The sequence below is a fragment of the Schistocerca gregaria genome, chromosome 9 (genome assembly GCF_023897955.1).
Source record: "Schistocerca gregaria isolate iqSchGreg1 chromosome 9, iqSchGreg1.2, whole genome shotgun sequence".
Lineage (NCBI taxonomy): Eukaryota > Metazoa > Arthropoda > Insecta > Orthoptera > Acrididae > Schistocerca > Schistocerca gregaria.
In genome coordinates this window covers 194281970-194308013 of record NC_064928.1, presented here as the reverse complement: position 1 = coordinate 194308013, position 26044 = coordinate 194281970, and the positions used below count along the sequence as shown (strand labels likewise).

Sequence of the window (26044 nt, the reverse complement as noted above, 5' to 3'; positions counted from 1 at the left end):
TACGCCTTACAATCCAGTATCTGATTTCGGAATTTCTGTCTGACTATGATGTAATCTAATTGAAATCTTCCCGTATCTCCCGGCCTTTTCCAAGTATACCTCCGCCTCTTGTGATTCTTGAACAGGGTATTCGCTATTACTATCTGAAACTTGTTACAGAATTCAATTAGTCTTTCTCCTCTTTCATTCCTTGTCCCAAGCCCATATTCTCCTGTAACCTTTTGTTCTACTCCTTCCCCTACAACTGCATTCCAGTCGCCCATGACTATTAGATTTTCGTCCCCCTTTACATACTGCATTACCCTTTCAATATCCTCATACACTTTCTCTATCTGTTCATCTTCAGCTTGCGACGTCAGCATGTACACCTGAACAATCGTTGTCGGTGATGGTCTGCTGTCGATTCTGATTAGAACAACCCGGTCACTGAACTGTTCACAGTAACACACCCTCTGCCCTACCTTCCTATTCATAACGAATCCTACACCTGTTATACCATTTTCTGCTGCTGTTGATATTACCCGATACTCATCTGACCAGAAATCCTTGTCTTCCTTCCACTTCACTTCACTGACCCCCACTATATCTAGATTGAGCCTTTGCATTTCCCTTTTCAGATTTTATAGTTTCCCTACCACGTTCAAGCTCCTGACATTCCACGCTCCGACTCTTAGAACATTACCGTTTCGTTGATTAATCAATCTTTTTCTCATGGTAACCTCCCCCTTGGCAGTCCTCTCCCGGAGATCCGAATGGGGGACTATTCCGGAATCTTTTGCCAATGGAGAGATCATCATGACACTTCTTCAACTACAGGCCACATGCCCTGTGGATACACGTTACGTGTCTTTAATGCAGTTGTTTCCATTGCCTTCTGCATCCTCATGTTGTTGATCATTGGTGATTCTTCCGCCTTTAGGGGCAATTTCCCACCCCTAGGACAAGAGAGTGCCCTCAACCTCTATCTGCTCCTCTGCCCTCTTTGACAAGGCCGTTGGCAGAATGAGGCCTACTTCTTATGCCGGAAGTCTTCGGCCGCCAATGCTGATTATTTATCAAAATTTAGGCAGTGGCGGGGATCGAACCCGGGACCAATGACGTTCTGATTATGAATCAAAGACGCTACCCCTAGCAATCTATCCTCCTCATAATATTTTAGTTTCCTAGTTGAGATTTTTCGAAATGACAGTGGGACTTTATCAGCAATCTATAAAAACAATTAACATATAATTCGTAATATAAATATGTCTGCTTGTGACTGTGTATGTGCAGATGGATGTGTGTGTGTATGCGAGTGTATACCTGTCTTTTTTCCCCCTGAGGCAAGTCTTTCCGCTCCCGGGATTGGAATGACTCCTTACCCTCTACCTTAAAACCCTCATCTTTTTGCCTTTCCCTCTGCTTCCCCCTTTCCTGATGAAGCAACCGTTGGTTGCGAAAGCTTGAATTTTGTGTGTATGTTTGTGTATCTATCAACCTGTCAGCGCTTTCATTTGGTAAGTCACATCATCTTTGTTTTTAGATATATTTTTTCCGCATGGAATGTTTATTAAAAAAAAAAAATGGTGCAGCTAAGTATTTAAAAAGAGAAAATATTCAATTTAACGTATATAGATGGAAGCAGTGTGTGAAAATTTTCACAAAGGCCAGGAATTGATCTGGGGCCCCTGCTTACTAGGCAGGCGTGTCCACCACTAAGCCATCTTAGGACAGCGGTTCACACAACTGTGAGGATTATCCTGGCACGCACCCCTCCTCGATCCAAATTCTCACTGCCATGTTAGTCTACTTTAAACTCCTCCTTACACATGAACAGAATTGCCATGATTCTGTCTGTTCAGGAACAGCACCTTGGCTTCAAATGTAAATGGGGGATCCAGCCTGAAACCCAGGTGCAGGTACTTATACAATTGAAATGACAATTCCTGAGAACATGGACAGCCCGAGCAATTCTGATCATGTGTAAAGGGGAATTTAAAGTAGACTGGGATGACAGTAAGAATTTTGATTGAGGAGGAAGGTGTGCCAGGGTAATCCGTGTAGTTGTGTGAACAGCTGCACCAAGGTGGCTTAGTGGCTAATGCACCTGTCTAGTAAGCAGCGGACCTGGGTTCGATTCCCGGCCTTGGTAGACATTTTTACTTATCACTTTGGTATAGGTACACAGTCGTATCTGTATGAGACCAGTTAAGTCTTTGAAATTGTGTCATGTTATTCAATACAAATACCACATTCAGATTAATACAATATGCTCCTGTGTAGTTGAATCAATTTCATAAATCTGAAGCCTGCCACAAGCCTACAGAAAATGCATCAGTTTTAATTTATTTTCATAGTGATCTCCAACACTTATTTCTCCAACTTTATAAAAAGAATGCCTGCCTTGAAAAATTTTCATCAAATTGAAACCTTTGTGCTGAAGTCAGTTGCACAGCGAATATTACTTAGAACCTGGGATACAATGAAACAAGAGCACGAGATAGAAATAACAGACAAAAATACACACACACGGACACATACACACATAAAAGCCAAACAGGTGGAAAAAAAGAAGTGATATGGCCTACTAACCTTCCTACCCATTTTGCTCTGTACAGATTTATAAATCTGGTAAATATACTATACAGTCTCCTCTTGGGTAAGCCATGGCCAAGATACTGCACAAATTTCACCTTCTGCCTTGGCTGTAGGTGTTTAAGTGAGAAGAACAGTTGTGGATCTTCAAAATGATACATCTGCAACATACAAAGCAATGAAATAGTCAGAATGGCAAAACAGAAAAAGTTAATAAAATTTTGGTCAACAGGGTATGAGAGATTTTCCAAGAGAAACTGAAGCCAGGAACTGAACTGAAGAGATTATTTCCAATATTTCCAAACTGATGTAACTCCATCTCAGACTAACATTCAAAAGCAGTTTCACAGCATTGTCTACATTTTTTCCTTCATACTACTTGCTTTTTTCTTTTCAATGTACTGTTCATCCTGTTAAAAAGGCATCAATAAATCAGTGTTTATTGAAAGTGACATATTTCCTTCGTGTATATTTCCAAATTGTCACGTTTCTGTGAATCCAGCACCAATACTTTTGTAAGTAATATGTTCAATATATTGTAGGGCTCCAACAACAGTTTATTGTTCACTGCCTAGGAGACTGGTGAAAGTCAAACCTGTATTGTCAGTTTGAGTTTTGTGTGATATGGGCATATTTGAAGAACTAAAGGATATATCAAGGTGTTATGCCAGAGGAGGCCATGTAATCCAACAGAATGCCACAAGGCCAAATATACGAGGGCTATCAAGAGAGTAACAGACATTTTGGTCTATCATGGCAGTGGGCAGGACCACAGCTGCCATCTTGGTGCTGTGAAATTCCTACACTCAGTACTCATCCAGCAGTGGCAGCAAATGGTCTCTGTCTCTGCTACTTTGCTTTCTGTGGCATGTTAAAATGTATGCTGCAATAGAAAATCCTACCACTTGTGAGGTTCATTCTGTAATTAGATTTCAACGGGCAAAAAACTGCAAACCAAGTAAACTGTATTGTAACCTTCACGAGGGGTACAGAAAAGCAATAATGAGAAAGCCAAGTGAGGCAATGACACATTGATTTTAAAGATGGTTGGTTGGTTTATTCAGGGGACGGGACCAAACAAGTGAGGTCATCGGTCCTGTCGGACTAGGGAAGGAAGCTGGCCGTGCCCTTTAAAAGGAACCATCCCAGCATTTGCCTGAAGCAATTTAGGAAAAGCACAGAAAACCTAAATCAGAATGGTTGGACATAGGTCTCAATCCTCATCCTCCTGAATGAGAGGCCAGTGTGCTATTTAAAGATGGTTGTATCAACATTCACAATGAGGACTGCAGTTGTAGGCCTAAGCCTCGTTGACTTGACTGACTGACAATGAAAACAATGACAATCAGTGAAAATTGTCATTTCATGATTACTGAACTTTCACAACATTTTTCCCAAATTTCAAGGAGCTGATGTGTGAAACTGTGGCTGAAAACTTGGTTACCAGAAATTTTGTGTTGGCTTGGTTCCCAAAATCCTAACAGAAGACTAAAAAAAGAGAAAGACTCGTGCAGCACTGACTTTCCTCTAAGGGCACAAGAAAAATGCTAATGAAGTTATCAATTTTATCTTAACTGCGTACAAAACTTGGGTGAATCATGTCAACTGCGGAACAACAAGGCAGTCAATGGAATAGGGACAGACAAATTCTCTCGAGATCCCAAGGAAGTGCTTGCAACTGCTATGTAAGAAATATCAAGGCTACTGTGCTTTTGGGCTGTAAGGGAATGATTCTCTGATTTCCTTGAACGTGACACCACAACTCATGGGGTATTGCTGAAATATCAACAAAGATAAGGCAGGCGATACAAAACAGGCATCGGGGGGAAACTTCGTGCAAAAGTTTTGCTTTGCATGACAACAAACGTTCACACACAGCTAGTCCAACCCAACAGCCAAGGAGTTCTGGATGGAAGGTGTTTGATCATCCACCATTGATCCAGATTTGACACCGAGCAACAACGATCTCTACTCAGCAAAGAGGACATTGCTTGATATGCAACACTTTGATGTTGACACCAAACTGGATGCTGGTGAAAACCAGTGGTTTCAATTACAGGTAGCAGATTTCTAGGGACAGTATTGAAAAATTTGTGCCATGATAAGTGCCTCAATTTGAATGGTAAGTATGTAGAAAAATAGCCAAAGCGTGTACCTTTAAAATGTATATAATAAAATTTGATTATCCCATACTGTCACTGTTTTATTTCAAAACATTTGTTACTTTCTGGATAGCCTTTGTAAGATGCGACGACATGCTTGTGATGATCACCAGCCTGTGCTGTCATGTAAATGTGATGACGGCTACTGTTAGACAGTCAAATCTTAACAAGAAGCCTACCAAGCCTCTATTTCGTTGTTTTACAATCAGGAAGATAAATGCTAACACTTCAGTTCTGGTACAGAAAGCTATAAGTGTAAGAGATAACCACAATCAGCAGTGACAGTCTCTAGTGGCATACTTAACGCAAACACTAAATGGGGCAATGTAAAAATATGTTGTGCTACCTTATGCACCATACTTGGTATTATACAAAACAAGTGACACGTTTAGCTGCATTTCAGTTTTCAAATGGCCATACAACAGGAGAGCTGCCAGTGCACGTATCAACCACAGGACTTAATGAATAACATTTTTATTTTAATTTTTTTTTTATTTTTGGAAAGTCAAAAGTTATGTGAACTGGTCTGCCTAAAAGTAAGAAATAAAATACATTAGAAAAGAATTTGACGCACCTTTAAGTGATGCTCAAAAATAATGTACAGCAGCTGAGATGCTCAGCCATTAATGGTATGAGAAGACCACTGAGTGAAATTCCACCAGACAAATATCCTCTAATACTCTCTAGAGTCTAAGTTAAATACTAAACTTTAAATTCTGAACTGACATTTCATTTGCTGTACATGATTTTGAGAGTCATTCACACATATGTCAAATGTTTCTCTATTTTATTTGTTGCTTTTAGACAAATCATTTCACAAATCATTTGACTAGCTTTTTCAAAAGAAGCTATTTTCAAGCACAAGATATGTTTAAATATTGGTCAGTATTATTATTATTATTATTATTATTATTATTATTATTCAGAAGTTTCAATTTATACTGTGATCTTATATACTGACACTTCATTGACATAGCTAGCTGCAGCTGTTAAGAAGTATTTCAATTTTCTCTCAAACCACTAAGTTTTTCTAGAATACCCTGATTTCTTACAATCAATTAATTTTATTTAATTAGTTATTCCTTCCAAAACTAGATCTCATGCTGCTCCTTTTGATAGTGCTGTTTCCCATATCCCACTCTTCATTTGGCTATGAAAATTCACGAAAAAGCCATTGCGTAAGATTTTTACTCCACTTGAACATTTGACCAAAAGAAACATGTAAGCGTATCAAGATGTTCAAATGCACTCGAGGACAGTGTGAAAGAGAAAAGGTAGCCAGCTTGTTAACACTTCAGAGACTAGCCTAGAAAACTGGGCATTTATGCAATTACTTGAAGCAATGCTGGCACATATGCAGGCTAATGTATGTATCATCAAGAGTAATAAATACTAAAAAAAGAACAAGATTCAATCTTTATTTTTCAAGTTTACTTTAGCTCTTTGACAGATTACAAAGTGGAAGGTGATTTATTGAGCAATTTTTCTTCTTGAGCTTCCAAAATTTCTTGCTCACTCAACAACCATGATGTGTTTGTAGCAGAATTACAGCAAACTGCAAAACCTAATGAGCACTCAAGTACCAACAGCTAATTCAGTTTCCAGAAGTAATTTTATTAAATTCTTCTAAAAATTTTGAGCATTTTTTTAACATGCAACTTGACATACATTGCCTGACTTAAATAAAACTGGGCGCAGATGTTATTTTAAGTGGAGTAAGTGCAACAGACCCATATTACACACCTCAATCAAGTCGTCAATCTTAAGAAACTTAATAAAAAATGTAGTCATGACAGTTGGTTACATTTTAAGTTGGGATGAAATTTCTCACGGCAACCATAGGCTGCACACACACTGATGCACAAAATACAAGACACAGAAATAAGACAAGTGCTGCAGATTTTCAATTTGGAAGGCAAAATTAAGAAATACAAAGTCAACGAATGTAATCATATAGAAAGAGTGCACCAACACTTGCCTAGAATTGCCATGCCTTATGAAACCCACTGAATAATAGTGATAGGCATCTGAGGACAAGATAGTTTCTGGAAGAGACTGTGCAGCCTACTTCATGAAGATGAAGAATAAGAAGAAGAAGAAGAGGAACCATAGCAAGCGGCTCACTAGCTTGTCATGCCAAACTCCCACTGGGAGAGCTTTAGCAGGAACCTAGAAAGTGAAATACTCAAATGCCTTTACTTTAAAAACAAATGTATTTTTACAGAAATATTTCCTTTTCATCATAGTAATTACACCACCACCAATATGAGACAACAAAATAGTCAACATCCAAATTATAACGTTACAATAGCTGCACCTGTCATTGCACTGCAGTAACCAGAATTACTGTTGCAGCTGTACCGGTCACTGAAAGCAGATGAGAATGCAAGAACAAAATAGAGATGTTAGTAGAACAGGACTGACATTTTTCTGTATAATAATGGAGCACAATAAAATACCAACTGATGGATATAGGAAGACAGAAATTTAAAAGTGGAAATAGCAAACAAAAATTCTTTTCTTTTTAATCTCATCACCTTCTTCTTCTTCTTCTTCTTCTTCTTCTTCTTCTTCATTGCAGCATTTGGTGATTGGCTCTACTTTTAGTTTTTCCACACTCATTTTTATGTGGTCTGTTCTTATGCAGTCTTTTTCTTCTGAAAAATCTCATTTCTAGACTTCACACTTTATCTAGTCTTCTTTTGTAGCCAGCACTCACTCCCATGAAAAAGTGCTGGAAGAGCCACAGTTTTACAAAATTTTACCATTTCTTGCCTGGTCTTGTTGTTTAAAAACATTATGAATGGTGCCACATATTTCCACATCTATTTTACAATGAAAAAAAAAATAAAAAATAAAAAAAAATACTGTAACCTATTTTACATCTAGATACAATACAATACGATACGATGCTGACATTTCTAAAACCAAGGCTTACTGGGCTTCTGATGGCTTTCTGAGGCAAAGACCTGTTCCAATTGAAAATCACTGTGGATAATGTGATTAATAGAGTAAGTGTTGTCCTCCATTACTTGTGAAGTCACATTGGCCTCAACAGTAATAACATAATAAATTGTACAGTACAGTTTTTATAGTTAAACCTCAACTGCTGCATTATAGGCCTTTAGTTTGAAAATTGTTTTATAATTCTATTTTTGGAGGTTGGTTATCCCTCTTAGGACCTGCATCACAGGTTTACTTCAGAAGTCTTTAGATCCTAAATACTGCTCGGATACTGACACTACATTCAGTATTTTTTGTAAGACAGATGGACCCACATAACCTGACTTTCAATGTTCAGTGTTTGACAGAGCAAAGAGACAGTATGTTGACATTCTGTCTAGTGTGAGCGAAGTTCACTTCACGGTGCCACTACATTCTATAACATCTCCTGACAAACAGGTTTACACCCTTCTAATTTTACTGTTCCGATCGTTAGGCAAGAGACACGTTGGAATAAAATGAAAACAGTCAAATATTTTGTAGAATTATTTGTCTAAAAACAAGAAATAAAATGGACTAGAGAAACATTTGACACACCTATGAATCTTTCTCAAAATCATGTACAGCAGATGAGATACACTAGTGACATAAGGAGACCACTGAGTGAAATCCCATCTGACAAATTCTCTAGTACTCAATCTTCTAAGTTGATTATTTAACTTTAAATTCTCAACTAACACTTCATTTGCTCTAAATGTAATGCACTTCATGATTTTGTGCATCATGCAGATGAAGGTTACATGTTTGTCTAATATATTTTATTTCTTAGTTTTAGACAAACAATTTCACAAAGCATCCAACTGATTTTCTTCATATTTCTTTATTATTATTATTATTATTATTATTATTATTATTATTATTATTATTATTATTATTATTATTGATATATAGAAGAAGGGGAAGCAGAAAAGTTTCAATTTCTGCTGTGATTTGATATTTTTTGATACTTCAATTTGCATAGATAGTTTCAGCAGCTGTTCATGAAATATTTCAAGTCTCCCTCAAATCAATAATTAAGTTCTCATCATTACCCTGATAACTTTGAAGCAATTAAATATTTGTTTCCAAAACTACATTCCATGCTGGTCAATTTCACACCTCATTTCTCCATACTCTTCATTTCACTGCCAGAATTCAGACAAAAATCCATTGTGTAATTTCTGAGTCTTCTCACTTTCACTCTGCTGAAACATTTACTGAAATGTAATGTGATAGCAAACTCATACCGGAAAGTAGCTCCTAGGAATTTTTTTAGAGCAAAGTTCTCTGTAATGTAGAATGACTTCCTTGTAGTGTGTCTCACTGGAATTTCTCGAACACTTCCGAGTTTAGTGGCAATTAGAAAAATGATGATGAATGGTGCAACTCCTCCTTGCATCTTAATTTAACTTGCATAGGATTCTAGACCAACAAACAATATTCAAGAACCAGGCAAAAGGCTGTGTTGTAAGTGACCTAAAATGTAGACAAAATACACTTCCTTAGGATTCTTTTAGGATTCTTCTGGTATATCTGAGACTGTCAACTACCTTTCCACCTCTACAGAGTTATGTACTCACTTCGGCTTAAACTGCTCTGAACATAATCACATGTGCCAGAATTAGGTGTGGCTATAAAAAATAATTTTATTTCAAATTCATATGTTTTGTCACTGTCACACTGAATACACTCCCCTCCCCTATCCCTTTCCCTTTAACACTCCAAGCCAACTTTACACTGATGAAATAGGTGCAGGAAGTCTTTCTATGTAAGATCCTTGATGGCACGTGCCACTTTTTCTTTAACTGCTTCAATGGACTGAAATCTTGTTCCTATTAACGCAGATTTGACCTTGGCAAACAGGTAAATCATGTGGTACTAAGTCAGGCAAATAATATGGGTGGTCTAACACCGGGATGCCATACTTCACTAGAAACCTCTAAACAAGACTATGCCATATGAGACAGTGTGTTGTCTTGATGAAGAACACATGACTTTTTCTTCCACAATCTGGGTATTCCTTTCGTGCTTTCCCCACATAGTTGAGCAACAATCTCAAGGCAGTAATGTTTTTTAATAGTTTGACTTTAAGGAACCCAGTGAAGAAGCACAATTACATGAACATTGAGAAAAACAATCATCAGTTTGAATCTTAATTTGCTCATTCAACCTTTTTTTCTTTCTTGGTGAAGTTGGGCCTTTTCAGTGCATGGATTGGCACGAAGTGACGATGGGAAAGCTGGGCAGTGCAAAAGGATAGGTACAGACGAGTATAGGTGTGTGCAGTCTGAAAGGAATGTGGGTGCTCCTGTGTTAAGGCAGAGGAGGTTAAGCTGACAGAAAGGTCAGCCAAGAGGGCACCCCTCAGACAGATTCTGGGAGAATTCCAAAGAGGATGGTGTGCATTAAAGTCATCGAGCAGCAGAAGAGGGTGAAGTAGCTGCCCAATGAGCTGGAAGAAGTCTGTCCTGGTGACACAGAATGGCAGGGGGACGTAAACGGTACAAAGGGAAAAGTTGAAGTGAGGAAGGTAAAGGTGAACTGCAACGACTTGAAGGCGGGTAGTCAGGGAGATAAGTTGATTAAGCTCATCATCCCATATGAGCAGCATGACTTCCACATGAAATAGAATGCCATCCTCAAGAGAGGTGCGGGTGGGGAGGTCGGGACGGGGCCGGGGGGTGGGGGTGGGGTGGGGAGGTCGGGACGGGGCCGGGGGTGGGGTGGGGAGGACGGGACGGGGCCGGGGGTGGGGAGGACGGGACGGGGGCGGGGGTGGGGAGCTCGCGACGGGGGCGGGGGTGGGGGATGTCGCGACGGGGGCGGGGGTGGGGGATGTCGCGACGGGGGCGGGGGTGGGGATGTCGCGACGGGGGCGGGGGTGGGGATGTCGCGACGGGGGCGGGGGTGGGGATGTCGCGACGGGGGCGGGGGTGGGGATGTCGCGACGGGGGCGGGGGTGGGGATGTCGCGACGGGGGCGGGGGTGGGGATGTCGCGACGGGGGCGGGGGTGGGGATGTCGCGACGGGGGCGGGGGTGGGGATGTCGCAACGGGGGCGGGGGTGGGGATGTCGCAACGGGGCCGTGGTGGGGAGGGGGTGGAGGTCAGAACGGGGCCGTGGGGGGGGGGGTGGAGGTCAGAACGGGGCCGTGGGGGGGGGGGGGTGGAGGTCAGAACGGGGCCGTGGGGGGGGGGGGGTGGAGGTCAGAACGGGGCCGTGGGGGGGGGGGGTGGAGGTCAGAACGGGGCCGTGGGGGGGGGGGTGGAGGTCAGAACGGGGCCGTGGGGGGGGGGGTGGAGGTCAGAACGGGACCTTGGGGGGGGGTGGAGGTCAGAACGGGGCCGTGGGGGGGATGTCAGAACGGGGCCGTGGGGGGGATGTCAGAACGGGGCCGTGGGGGGGAGGTCAGAACGGGGCCGTGGGGGGGAGGTCAGAACGGGGCCGTGGGGGGGAGGTCAGAACGGGGCCGTGGGGGGGAGGTCAGAACGGGGCCGTGGGGGGGAGGTCAGAACGGGGCCGTGGGGGGGAGGTCAGAACGGGGCCGTGGGGGGAGGTCAGAACGGGGCCGTGGGGGGGAGGTCAGAACGGGGCCGTGGGGGGGAGGTCAGAACGGGGCCGTGGGGGGGAGGTCAGAACGGGGCCGTGGGGGGGAGGTCAGAACGGGGCCGTGGGGGGGAGGTCAGAACGGGGCCGTGGGGGGGAGGTCAGAACGGGGCCGTGGGGGGGAGGTCAGAACGGGGCCGTGGGGGGGAGGTCAGAACGGGGCCGTGGGGGGGAGGTCAGAACGGGGCCGTGGGGGGGAGGTCAGAACGGGGCCGTGGGGGGGAGGTCAGAACGGGGCCGTGGGGGGGGAGGTCAGAACGGGGCCGTGGGGGGGGAGGTCAGAACGGGGCCGTGGGGGGGAGGTCAGAACGTGGCCGTGGGGGGGAGGTCAGAACGGGGCCGTGGGGGGGAGGTCAGAACGGGGCCGTGGGGGGGAGGTCAGAACGGGGCCGTGGGGGGGAGGTCAGAACGGGGCCGTGGGGGGGAGGTCAGAACGGGGCCGTGGGGGGGAGGTCAGAACGGGGCCGTGGGGGGGAGGTCAGAACGGGGCCGTGGGGGGGAGGTCAGAACGGGGCCGTGGGGGGGAGGTCAGAACGGGGCCGTGGGGGGGAGGTCAGAACGGGGCCGTGGGGGGGAGGTCAGAACGGGGCCGTGGGGGGGAGGTCAGAACGGGGCCGTGGGGGGGGAGGTCAGAACGGGGTGGGGGGGAGGTCTGAACGGGGCGGGGGGGAGGTCTGAACGGGGCGGGGGGGAGGTCTGAACGGGGCGGGGGGGAGGTCTGAACGGGGCGGGGGGGAGGTCTGAACGGGGCGGGGGGGAGGTCAGAACGGGGCGGGGGGGAGGTCAGAACGGGGCGGGGGGGAGGTCTGAACGGGGCGGGGGGGAGGTCAGAACGGGGCGGGGGGGAGGTCAGAACGGGGCGGGGGGGAGGTCAGAACGGGGCGGGGGGGAGGTCAGAACGGGGCGGGGGGGAGGTCAGAACGGGGCGGGGGGGAGGTCAGAACGGGGCGGGGGGGAGGTCAGAACGGGGCGGGGGGGAGGTCAGAACGGGGCGGGGGGGAGGTCAGAACGGGGCGGGGGGGAGGTCAGAACGGGGCGGGGGGGAGGTCAGAACGGGGCGGGGGGGGAGGTCAGAACGGGGCGGGGGGGAGGTCAGAACGGGGCGGGGGGGAGGTCAGAACGGGGCGGGGGGGAGGTCAGAACGGGGCGGGGGGGAGGTCAGAACGGGGCGGGGGGGAGGTCTGAACGGGGCGGGGAGGAGGTCAGAACGGGGCGGGGGGGAGGTCAGAACGGGGCGGGGGGGAGGTCAGAACGGGGCGGGGGGGAGGTCAGAACGGGGCGGGGGGGAGGTCAGAACGGGGCGGGGGGGAGGTCAGAACGGGGCGGGGGGGAGGTCAGAACGGGGCGGGGGGGAGGTCAGAACGGGGCGGGGGGGAGGTCAGAACGGGGCGGGGGGGAGGTCAGAACGGGGCGGGGGGGAGGTCAGAACGGGGCGGGGGGGAGGTCAGAACGTTGTTGGTTGGCTTTTGTTGGTTGCAGACGCATATTGAACAGAGGCCTGTTAAGAAATTGTAATTATTTGTTAATTATTACTTGAAAATAGAGTTCATTATTATAATAAATATGAGTGAATAATTATTTGTAACTTTAATTCTTCTCTCAGTAAGCATTATCTGCGTTAATTATTTCTTTCCGCTGCAACGAGCGCAGCCATTGATCATAGCGATTTGTATCATTTTTGTCTGTGTTTTCCTTAGAAACAAATCGAATGTTTGCTTGATGAAGTCTAAATAGCGCACAATACGAAAGTAGACTTTATAGAGTTTAATAAGCATTTCAAATACTTACTTATTTGATCCAACAATAGAAAGTATCTATCAATTGTCTGCTGCCATCTTAACAATTATCTCAGCAGCAAATTCAAATTACGCAACTCTGCCGAACATAATACAAATGTGTAAAAATAAATGTGCACTGGTGGTCCCGAACTTATTTTAATGAAAATGATTCGAATCGGATTGGTTCTTTAAAAACAGTGCTCATAGCACGATCCTTATAAGAAACTTTTCTATCTGATGTATGGAGCCGAAATTAATTACACACGAGTTGCGAAGAATATTGTTTCAGGTAACATACGTCAGTGTTGTGCGCGGCTGATATTCGGTGGTTTTAATGATCATTTTGCTGAAGATAACTATTTCCATCATAATCAATAGTTGTATAGAATCTGTTGTATGAACTGTGATTTTGTGAGACTTACACAACTTACAGACAACACTGTAACACAACGTTAACTTGGAGTTATTTGGTAACTTGACCAAATCTTTAGCCGGAAGAAAAATTATTTAGTAATTACTCAATGTAATAAAATAAGATAATCATTTTCATTTACAAATTAGTTAAATACCAAACCACTGAATAATACAGCAAACGCCACAAAGTGTTCATGGGACTATTCCTTCTGTCCTTTCCAGCCTGCAGTTGTGGAGCTGGTGACTTCGCCCCGTCAGACGAAAGTTTGGTGGCATGCTGCTCAGGTGAAGGAGGAGATGGGGACACTACCGATGTGCTGGGCGATTTCACAACTGCAGTACTAAATTTGAGGTTGCTTGTCTGCATGATCATGTCTTTCGTGAAGCGAGATGTAGCAAAAACAGTATTGTAGATGCCAGATGGTAGAACGCGGGGTTTCCGACTACCCAGAAACCTGCAAGCGACCGGGTAAGGTTCTTTTTCCTTTACATAGATCTCCTGGACAGTCTGCTCATCGAGATACACGAGACAATTGCGGGAATAAGGCAGCATGGTTGCCATTGCAGTTTATGTGGTAGGGAGTAAGAGGCAGACAATCGCCCTCTTGAGCATCCCTACCACAGGTTACACATTTGGCTGGGTATCAACAGAACTCTCGAGTGTGGTTGTAACAATGACACTGGTAACAGTGCATCACGTTAGGAATATATGATCTGACTGTGATAACTTCATAACGTTCTTTGATGGAAGAACCACTGTATCAAAAGAGAGAAATAGAGTGTGTCTGGACACTAAGAAGGCATCTACTCTTTTGATTACCCAACAGACTGCAATGGCACCCTGAGCAGAGAGGTAAATTTGGATTTCTGCCTTGGTCAGACCACCAAGCAGCCTAGTGTAAGTAACACCACGGGAAGAATTCAGCATTCGATGGGCCTAAACGTGAACAGGACAGCCATGGAGGGGTGAAGCTGCAAGCAGTTGTACTTGAGAATCAGAAGTAGTCTCCAAAAGCAAAGTGTAGTTGTGTAAACGAGAGCAGGATTTCACATCGTCATCAATGGCATCAAGATCTTTGTGAATAATAAACAGATTTACCATAGCAAAAGACTGACTGTCTTCAGTATGTGAAATCACAAGGAACTGTGGTGCAGCTGGGAGGGTCTCTGAATTGTTAGCCTCATTCCATTTAAGTTTCATAGCCATTGACTGTGAAGATGATCGACTCATTGTGAGAAAATCACCATTATTGCCAGAGTCTCTGACAGTGCGCTCCTTCCAACTGGGGACCCCCTTCAGAAGGGCGCAGACCCACCTTAGGTCACACTTCCCGAACACCTGAGAGAGGGATGAATCGGCAATTTGGGAATATAAGCAACTCAGGCACTCGACCCTCCTTGGCCTGACTTGTACAAGGGGAGTATGTGGGAATCCTACCTGTCGTTCCAGAGTTGGGAATTACGAGGCACTCAGTCACCTGTTAGGTGTCAGACATGTAGACCAGCCTTCAGGACCACACATGGAGGAAGAACAAAAACTTCTAACACCAAATCAGAGGAAGGATAGGAGAAGTTGAACAAAGAAAGATAAAATGAATGGGAAACAGTAGGGAGTATTCTGACACCAACTACCAAAAATGTAGAATACATTGCCAAAAACAGCCCAGACATTTTCCCCAAGGGAAGAAAAAAAGAACATCAAGAGGACAGACATGCAGCACGGATGGGAAAAGATGCTAGGAAGGCTGGGTCTCCATGGTAGCCATGCACAAACCTGCCACAGATCGGCGAGCCCTCTGGGGGAGTCGTCAATTGGTCTTGTTTGCAATATAGTAAAGACAGCAAATGTCAGTCACATATTTAACTAATTCCAATTATTTACAGCTGTGGTTACCAAACTTACGAAGCTTCTGAGCAACCATAGCCATTTTTAAATCCTACTATGAGCTACCAAAAGAAACTAGGATAGAAGCAACAAAATTTTAAAAAAATATTACATTTGTTTACTGATCATTCCAGTAAATACATAATTATAATTTTATTTTATTTTTGAGTCTATCGAATAATAAATCTAAAGCTTCTTAACAATGCAGTTTTTATTAATCCATAGTTTCTTATTCCGTATAATAATTTTTGAAATTTTGAATGACGCCTCAGTTGCTGCTTCACTCTTGTCCAATGAACTTAAAAAGTGGTTGTTGAGCATTAAGTTTGGTCGATAGATGACTTACCTTTTCTTTCCCTAAAGCATAATCCAGTGAAAAATCCTTTTCATTCCCCAAGTGAACAGTTTCGAAATAGCACTTACTTGGTGTTTCCTTTCTTAACTAATATATTTGCATAGCACGGTAAACACACATTTGCCCTTTTCCTGGGTAAAGAAATAATCATTGTTCCATTCTAAATGGCATTTTTTTTTTTCCTTCTTTTGCTCAAACACGTCATTACAACAAACCTAGCTTGGTGTTAATGCTTAAATTGAATTATCTACTTCAGATAATATCTAAAATACACACAAGAAACAATGTTCACAGTGTCACATGTATACAATCAACTATTAGGCTGACAATGTAGTATTTTTGACTGACAAAAGGCAGTTGCATGGAGGAACAAGCAGTTACCATGAACACATTCAGAGCTCAATGGAGCAATCCAGCATTACTGTGATCTACCGATCACGTGAGCTACTAGTAGCTCGCAATCGATGGTTTGCCAGTCACTGATTTTTATTATAGCTTTTTTAATTTTTGCACAATAATTAAAAACTCTTGTTTTTGTATTAACAAATCACCTTTGCTGTAAAATCTTTATCATGCTATGACTAAAAACTGTCTTCACTTTGGTCTTGAGTACTGTCAACAGAATCTAATTGACAATATGAAACAAGAAAACCTGTTCCTGGATACAGTATTTCAATACTTTCCTCCATTTGTGAGCACATCTGGTGCCTAGTGAACATAGTGAGCCATTGGCACATTCTTTTAAGTGTGATGTCAAAATACATTTCACGGATGGGGTCTGGAGGGTTTGTGTTTGTGTGTTTCAGTTGCAGATGTTGATTGTATGTTCTGATTGCAATGTTTCTTGAGACTGGTGGATTAGATTGTGTTATTTAGTACACCTACATAGATAATATCTTAAACCCTCCAAGTTAATAGGCCATGGGTGATGTATAAAATTTTCTCGTAACATTTCGTAAAGTGGCGTACTCCAACCAGAACTCGAGGGAGTGCCAAATATATCCATCACGTGATGTCAGCTACAAGATTATCTCTGGTAGTGCCAACATACTCAACTGAAAAGTAATCTATCATCTTTCTTACACTGCAATGCTGACATCCAAATTTTATCTAATTTAACACCTTCCTCTTTTCTGTTAAAGTGATTATGGTGTTAAAAAATCTCAATAGCTTCTCTATCCTCCCTCCATGAACCATGGAGCTTGCCGTTGGTAGGGAGGCTTGCGTGCCTCATCGATACAGATAGCCGTACCGTAGGTGCAACCACAACGGAGGGGTATCTGTTGAGAGGCCAGACAAACGTGTGGTTCCTGAAGAGGGGTAGCAGCCTTTTCAGTAGTTGCAGGGGCAACAGTCTGGATGATTGACTGATCTGGCCCTGTAACACTAACCAAAATGGCCTTGCTCTTCTGGTACTGCAAACGGCTGAAAGGAAGGGGAAACTACAGCCATAACTTTTCCAGAGGGCATGCAGCTTTACTGTATGATTAAATGATGATGGCGTGCTCTTGAGTAAAATATTCCGGAGGTAAAATAGTCCCCCAACTCGGATCTCCGGGTGGGGACTACTCAAGAGGACGTCGTCATCAGGAGAAAGTAAAATGGCGTTCTATGGATCAGAGCGTGGAATGTCAGATCCCTTAATCGGGCAGATAGGTTAGAAAATCTAAAAAGGGAAATGGATGGGTTAAAGTTAGATATAGTGGGAATTAGTGAAGTTCGGTGGCAGGAGGAACAAGACTTCTGGTCAGGTGAATACAGGATTATAAACACAAAATCAAATAGGGGCAATGCAGGAGTAGGTTTAATAATGAATAAAAAAAGTAGGAATGCAGGTAAGCTACTACAAACAGCATAGTGAACACATTATTGTGGCCAAGTAATAGGTACGAAGCCCACACCTACTACAGTAGTACAAGTTTATATGCCAACTAGCTCTGCAGATGATGAAGAAATTGAAGAAATGTATGATCAAAGAAAAGAAATTATCCAGATAGTGAAGGGTGACCAAAATTTAATAGTCATGGGTGACTGGAATTCGGTAGTAGGAAAAAGGAGAGAAGGAAACGTATTAGGTGAATATGGACTGGGGCAAAGAAATGAAAGAGGAAGCCGCCTGGTAGAATTTTGCACGGAGCACAACTTAATCACAGCTAACACTTGGTTCAAGAATCATAAAAGAAGGCTGTATACATGGAAGAAGCCTGGAGATACTGACAGGTTTCAGATAGGGTATATAATGGTAAGACAGAGATTTACGAATCATGTTTTAAATTGTAAGACATTTCCAGGGGCAGATGTGGACTCTGACCACAATCTATTGGTTATGAACTGTAGATTAAAACTGAAGAAACTGCAAAAAGGTGGGGAATTTAAGGAGATGGGACCTGGATAAACTTAAAGAACCAGAGGTTGTACATAGTTTCATGGAGAGCATAAGGGAACAACTGACACGAATGGGGGAAAGAAATACAATAGAAGAAGAATGGGTAGCTTTGAGGGATGCAGTAGTGAAGGCAGCAGAGGATCAAGTAGGTAAAAACATAAGGGCTAGTAGAAATCCTTGGGTAACAGAAAAAATATTGAATTTAATTGATGAAAGGAGAAAATATAAAAATGCAGTAAATGAAGCAGACAAAAAGGAATACAGACGTCTCAAAAATGAGATCGACAGGAAGTGCAAAATGGCTAAGCAGCGTTGGCTAGAGGACAAATGTAAAGATGTAGAGGCTTATCTCACTAGGGCTAAGACAGATACTGCCTAAAGGAAAATTAAAGAGACCTTTGGAGAAAAGAGAACTACTTGCATGAACATCAAGAGCTCAGATGGAAAATCAGTTCTAAGCAAAGAAGGGAAAGCAGAAAGGTGGAAGGAGTATATAGAGGGTCTATACAAGGGCGATGCACTTGAGGACAATATTATGGAAATGGAAGAGGATGTAGATAAAATGAAATGGGAGATACGATACTGCGTGAAGAGTCTGACAGAGCACTGAAAGGCCTGAGTCGAAACAAGGCCCCCGGAGTAGACATCATTCCATTAGAACTACTGACGGCCTTGGGAGAGCCAGTCCAGACAAAACTCTACCATCTGGTGAGCAAGATGTATGAGACGGGCGAAATAACTTCAGACTTCAAGAAAAATATAATAATTCCAATCCGGAAGAAAGCAGGTGTTGACAGATGTGAAAATTACCGAACTATCAGTTTAATAAGTCACAGCTGCAAAATACTAAAGCGAATTCTTTACAGATGAATGGAAAAACTAGTAGAAGCCCACCTCGGGGAAGATCAGTTTAAATTCCTTAGAAATGTTGGAACACGTGAGGCAATACTGACCCTACGACTTACCTTAGAAGCTAGATTAAGGAAGGGCAAACGTATGTTTCTAGCATTTGCAGACTTAGAGAAAGCTTTTGACAATGTTGACTGGAATACTGTCTTTCAAATTCTGAAGGGGGCAGGGGTAAAATACAGGGAGCGAAAGGCTATTTACAATTTGTACAGAAACCAAATGGCAGTTATAAGAGTCGAGGAACATGAAAGGGAAGCAGTGGTTGGGAAGGGAGTGAGACAGGGTTGTAGTCTCTCCCCAATGTTATTCAATCTGTATACTGAGCAAACAGTGAAGGAAACAAAAGAAAAGTTCGGAGCAGGTATTAAAATCCATGGAGAAGAAATAAAAACTTTGAGGTTCGCCAATGACATTGTAATTCTGTCAGAGACAGCAAAGGACTTGGAGGAGCAGTTGAACGGAATGGATTGTGTCTTGAAAGGAGGATATAAGATGAACATCAACAAAAGCAAAACGAGGATAATGGATTGTAGTCGAATTAAGTCGGGTGATGCTGAAGGAATTAGATTAGGAAATGAGACACTTAAAGCAGTAAATGAGTTTTGCTATTTGGGGAGCAAAGTAACTGATGATGGTCGAAGTAGAGAGGATATAAAATGTAGACTGGCAATGGCAAGGAAGGCGTTTCTGAACAAGAGAAATTTGTTAACATTGAGTATAGATTTAAGTGTCAGGAAGTCATTTCTGAATGTATTTGTATGGAGTGTAGCCATGTATGGAAGTGAATCATGGACGATAAATAGTTTGGACAAGAAGAGAATAGAAGCTTTCGAAATGTGGTGCTACAGAAGAATGCTGAAGATTAGATGGGTAGATCACATAACTAATGGTGGTGGTGGTTGTTGGGATGTTTAAGGGGGACTAAACAGCTAAGGTCATCAGTCCCCCATTCCAAAAACAGGCGAGACGAAAATTTACGTAGCAGGTAAAACCCCAAGGGGGGAGGAGTATGCCCCTCCCCCCAGTCACTGAAAGAACACCAACGTGGCAGCGAACGCTAGAGACAAGAATGAGGAAGTATTGAATAGGATTGGGGAGAAGAGAAGTTTGTGGCACAACTTGATCAGAAGAAGGGATCGGTTGGTAGGACATGTTTTGAGGCATCAAGGGATCACCAATTTAGTATTTGAGGGCAGCGTGGAGGGTAAAAATCGGAGAGCAGATTCAGAAGGATGTAGGTTGCAGTAGGTACTGGGAGATGATGAAGCTTGCACAGGATAGAGTAGCATGGAGAGCTGCATCAAACCAGTCTCAGGACTGAGGACCACAACAACAACAACAACAACAACAGTTTCTCTATACAAAGAGACATGATAAAGTGATGTTTTTGATATGACACTTATCTCAGTGAATTTTATTTCATTATTGTGTGTTCCACTACAGTTGATTTATCTGTATGTCCCAGGCAGCAATTCCTCGTGTTCAACCAGACAAGTGTTAAAACATTTTGCGGTATCTTGACAAGCTGGACCATAACTAAAAGTTATTTTATATACTACCAGTGTGACCAAAGGATATCATGTCATTTGCAAATCTTAAATGTTCTTTTATCTTCCTGGTGGGTCTGAAGGTAGTTTAGACACCAACATGCTCAACACTTTCCCAATGCGATGTGTAATCATGCTGATAAACAGAATGCAAACTTCCCTATTGGGCTGATGTTGTTCCTTGTCAATCCTGATTCTCTCCCAAGGACGAAGTGCTCTACCTACCTCCTTGTTCGAATAACCATTCTTCTTGAATGTGAACCCTACATTATCATCTTAAATATAAGCCAGGTCACAAATTTTGTGCACCCTGTCTACCAAGGTTTTATTAACACCTCTTTCTTGTCTGGGGTGGTGGTTGGAAACACTGTGCAGGCAATGGTCAGTATGTGTGGCTTTTCTATATACCTCCAGGCCAAATGTCCTGTCCTCTCCCTTGATAACAGACACATCCAGAAATTCAGTTTACCATCATTCCCCATCTCCATAGTAAATCTTATTTTTTGATTAATGCAGCTGAATTGTATTAGGAAGGCATCCAATTCCTCTGCACCGTATGACTACGAATAAGTCATTAAAGTAGCGGTACCACCTGGCTGGTCTTTTGCTGGCAGTCTGAAATGACCTTTGCTCAAAGTTCTCCATAAAAACTTGGTCATAGCCTAAGAGGGCTGCTCATATCACACCAACCACTTCTCGAACGCCTGGAATCCGTACCCAGTCTGTTACCCCCGGAAACCGTCCTTGTAACCATTGATGCCACTTCCGTATACACAAATATCCCGCACGTCCAGGGCCTCGCTGCAATGGAGCACTTCCTTTCACGCCGATCACCTGCCACCCTACCTAAAACCTCTTTCCTCGTCACCTTAGCCAGCTTCATCCTGACCCACAACTTCTTCACTTTTGAAGGCCAGACATACCAACAATTAAAGGGAACAACCATGGGTACCAGGATGGCCCCCTCGTATGCCAACCTATTTATGGGTCGCTTAGAGGAAGCCTTCTTGGTTACCCAAGCCTGCCAACCCAAAGTTTGGTACAGATTTATTGATGACATCTTCATGATCTGGACTCACAGTGAAGAACAACTCCTGAATTTCCTCTCCAACCTCAACTCCTTTGGTTCCATCAGATTCACCTGGTCCTACTCCAAATCCCATGCCACTTTCCTTGACGTTGACCTCCACCTGTCCAATGGCCAGCTCCACACATCCGTCCACATCAAACCCACCAACAAGCAACAGTACCTCCATTATGACAGCTGCCACCCATTCTGTATCAAACGGTCCCTTCCCTACAGCCTAGGCCTTCGTGGCAAACGAATCTGCTCCAGTCCTGAATCCCTGGACCATTACACCAACAACCTGGAAACAGCTTTCACATCCCGCAACTACCCTCCCGACCTGGTACAGAAGCAGATAACCAGACCCACTTCCTCATCCCCTCAAACCCAGAACCTCTCACAGAAGAACACCAAAAGTGCCCCACTTGTGACAGGATACTTCCCGGGACTGGATGAGACTCGGGATGTGGCTCTACAGCAGGGATACGACTTCCTAAAATCCTGCCCCGAAATGACAACCATCCTTCATGAAATCCTCCCCACTCCACCAATAGTGTCTTTCCCCCGTCCACCTAACCTTCGTAACCTCTTGGTTCATCCCTATGAAATCCCCAAACCACCTTCCCTACCCTCTGGCTCCTACCCTTGCAACCGCCCCTGGTGTAAAACCTGTCCTATGCACCCTCCCACCACCACCTACCCCAGTCCTGTAACCCGGAAGGTGTACACGATCAAAGGCAGAATCACATGTGAAAGCACCCACGTGATTTACCAACTGACCTGCCTACACTGTGACACTTTCTATGTGGGAATGACCAGCAACAAACTGTCCATTCGCATGAATGGACACAGGCAGACAGTGTTTGTTGGTAATGAGGATCACCCTGTGGCTAAACATGCCTTGGTGCACAGCCAGCACATCTTGGCACAGTGTTACACCGTCCGAGTTATCTGGATACTTCCCACCAACACCAACCTATCCGAACTTCGAAGATGGGAACTTGCCCTTCAATATATCCTCTCTTCTTGTTATCCACCAGGCCTCAATCTCCGCTAATTTCAAGTTGCCGCCACTCATACCTCACCTGTCTTTCAACAACATCTTTGCCTCCACACTTCCGCCTCAACTTACATCTCTGCCCTTACTCTTTGCTTTTAAATATGTCTGCTTGTGTGGATGGATGGATGGATGGATGGATGGATGGATGGATGGATGGGGGTGTGTGTGTGTGTGTGTGTGTGTGTGTGTGTGTGTGTGTGTGTGTGTGTGTGTGTGTGTGCGCTCCCGCGCGAGCATATACCTATCCTTTTTCCCCCCTTAAGGTAAGTCTTTCCGCTCCCGGGATTGGAATGACTCCTTACCCTCTCCCTTAAAACCCACATCCTTTCATCTTTCCTTTTCCTTCCCTCTTTCCTGATGAAGCAGCCGCCGGTTGCGAAAGCTCAAAATTCTCTGTGTGTGTTTTATTCATTGTGCCTATCTACCGGCACTTTCCCGCTTGTTAAGTCTTGGAATCTTTGTTTTTAATATATTTTTCCCATGTGGAAGTTTCTTTCTACTTTATTTACATCATAAGTAATTCAATAGATTTTCAAACTGGGTCAGACAACTATTTTTGTAGCTATATCAATTAACTGACAGAAGTACAATACACAGGCATGCAATAAATTTATAAAAAGTCTTACCTTAGAAAATGAGTCCCAGTTTCTTTTTATTATTTCATCTTCACTCGGGTCAAAGTACCCACGTTTTATTTCAACTCCCAGCCTCTCGAAACGCTCCTCCTCACTTTCGTTGGGTGGTCTGTCGAACCTATGCTCAATGCAGTGTGTGTCTGGGATGTCAAAGGTCAACAGAATCTCCAGATGTTTCAGCCTCTGCAAAATGCAACCACAATGTACAACAAACCAGATGACACACAATTTATAAACTTCTGAAATACCTTGCCCAAGAGCATGACAATATAATTTGGTTGTACACAAAGAAACCATGTGTTTCAGGCATTAAAAATTAAATAATAAAGACATACGATTGCACAGAGTATTTGTAGATATAATTGGTTTGGGGAATATTTGACAAGTAGAACACAGTACGTTATACAGGATGGCGAACATACTCAGGAATGAAAGTGACGTAGGGCATACCCGAATGCTAAGACTGTGATCACAACAAGGAGATACAATATGTTACACAATACATGACGCGACATGTGTTACAACAAGTAACAAGGCAGTATGAACCATGCTTCTGGCTCAATTGCAAATCATTAGCACTTCTGAACAGGACATTACTGCAATTTATTATTTAAAGAACAAACAACTGAATAAAAAAAAGGAAGGACCGGGTGCACCCATACAGTGCTATTAATATTAAACATAGTTCAGCTGAGGTGTTTTGTTACCTCTCAACACAACCACGAACTCCAAGACTTCTACAGAATGAGTCTAGCTCCCACTTTCTGGAGCCACTACTTTCAGCTGTTCTGAAAAAGCAGAACACAAATTTTCAACTTACTATTTCTCCTGCTGAGAAGAGAAGTTGGTGAAAGTATGAGAATGACATTAAAAATGCCATCATCAAAAGTTTATTTTTAGTAAGACAACCAAGTGTGGTAATTTGTTCAGTGAAGTACATATACAAATAATGGTTAAAGTTAAAAAGCTAATGTAGAATGTGATTAATTTTAGATGTCTTCATGAGAAATGTTGCCTCACTAAGATCAGTCACCATCACTGGCAGTGGCTGTGAATTCTGTGCAGGGGTAGACAATGTGTGTAAAATTTAAGTAGACTATGATGAAGAGGAAAATTCCAACATCTACACCTCACTTTTGTCCAGCTGCTCATTCAAAAGTAACAGGAATTTTGCCTTTAGAGCTCTTTCCACACCTGTCACTAAGTTTCTTGAAATTCAGGAGCATGGAATGAGAAAACATCCAGTGAGCATCATCAGCTGATGACTCCTCGTGTCCTTTCATCTAATTATATTTTTTTAATCTCCAGTCAGCTGGCAAATGCTTTCTCAGCACCATCCTTGCTGGCTCCGTCTTCTGTTTTCGGGGAGGTGGTTGTACAACGACATCACATTCAACTACATTCCTTGTCTCTTCTGATGTTTGACAACTTTCCACTTCCTGAGGGTCCGTGGCAAACAGTATTGTACTAAAATTGCCATAGCGTCTTCATTTTCTGCAAGTGGCAGTACATGCCCAGAAGAGCAAGACCCCTTTACATATGGGTAAAGGGGAGGGGGGAGGGGGAGGGGGGGGGGGGAGGGGTCAGGTGGCCCAGAACCTTAAATAGCAGCTGCTCCACTTCTGTGTTGAATGAAAAATTCCGAAGACCAAAGTTGTAGGTTTGCTATATGCATAAGAAACTGCCACAATGAAAATAATGAGTTAAAAATGATGGTACAGATTTCACAGGAGTTTTAAATCAAATCCTCATATTTCTGTTGCTATCTCCCTCCACAACAAGCTGGCCATCATCTACTTCAAGTACAAAGTAACAACGTAACAACGTAATTCCACTGTCAAGGGCTTGTTTCAACAAGCTGGACAAAAAAGATCTTCAAACAATCCTCTTGTGTGAATGACATTTGACTACACATCCCGACAGGAAGAAATGCACAGGTAAAGACGTGTTTCCCGCTTCAAAGCACATGTGAGAGTGAATACTTCGGCTTGTATCGGCAACACATGAAAAAGAGAAACACGAAGTAGCTCCTCATGGTGCTACACGTGACCTTAGTAGTGTCGAGTATGGGACGTCTTAGCTCGTCACCCCCATATGTCAAAATGTATCACATATTTACTCGATACCCAAAAGAGGTGCAGTTCTCTTTCCAGCATTAAAAACAATTTCAATATCTTTGCTGCATTTCTTATCCAGCAATATGTGCTGTAAAATGCACCAAACATAAAGTGCCCAGTGACTATATTTTTCATTGAACTTTTCAAAATATTCACGTGTTCTTTAACCTCTACGCATCACATTAACTATGGGCAATAGCATAAATAAACCCAATTCATTATAAAGTTGTGATATCTGCCTATAAGATGTGAATTTTTATTTTTTTACTGAATAGTTTCCTCACAATTTAACGAAGATTACACTTTGGACGTGTCTAAAAGACACCACGTATAGATAAATGTTGTTGATGTTCAAAATTCTGAGTTACACCGTAGTTCAGGATTCACGTCAAACTGAGTTTCCACTAGGACTGGTTCAGCATCTCAGTTCAAATGTTGCTACCTCCAACAGGACCACACCTCAGAACAATGTTGTGTTCAAAACAATCTTCGGAATGATGACCGTTTTACTACACTAAGACTGATACCTTTTAATATGAGATTATTTCATCCATGAATGTCCCTTTAG

At 43.3% G+C, this 26044-nt stretch overlaps 1 protein-coding gene across 2 annotated transcripts in view; it reads right to left on the bottom strand.

Annotated features, from left to right (window-relative positions):
* The window catches only part of LOC126291552 (uncharacterized), a 75394-nt gene that overhangs the window by 37759 nt on the left and 11591 nt on the right, over window positions 1-26044 (bottom strand). For both annotated transcript variants that reach the window (XM_049985062.1, XM_049985063.1), the window contains exons 3-4: window positions 23351-23542; window positions 2572-2735 (exon numbers count right to left, since the gene is read on the bottom strand). In XM_049985062.1, coding sequence (XP_049841019.1) covers window positions 2572-2735; window positions 23351-23542 — 356 coding nt within the window. The remainder of the gene's footprint in view (window positions 1-2571; window positions 2736-23350; window positions 23543-26044) is intronic.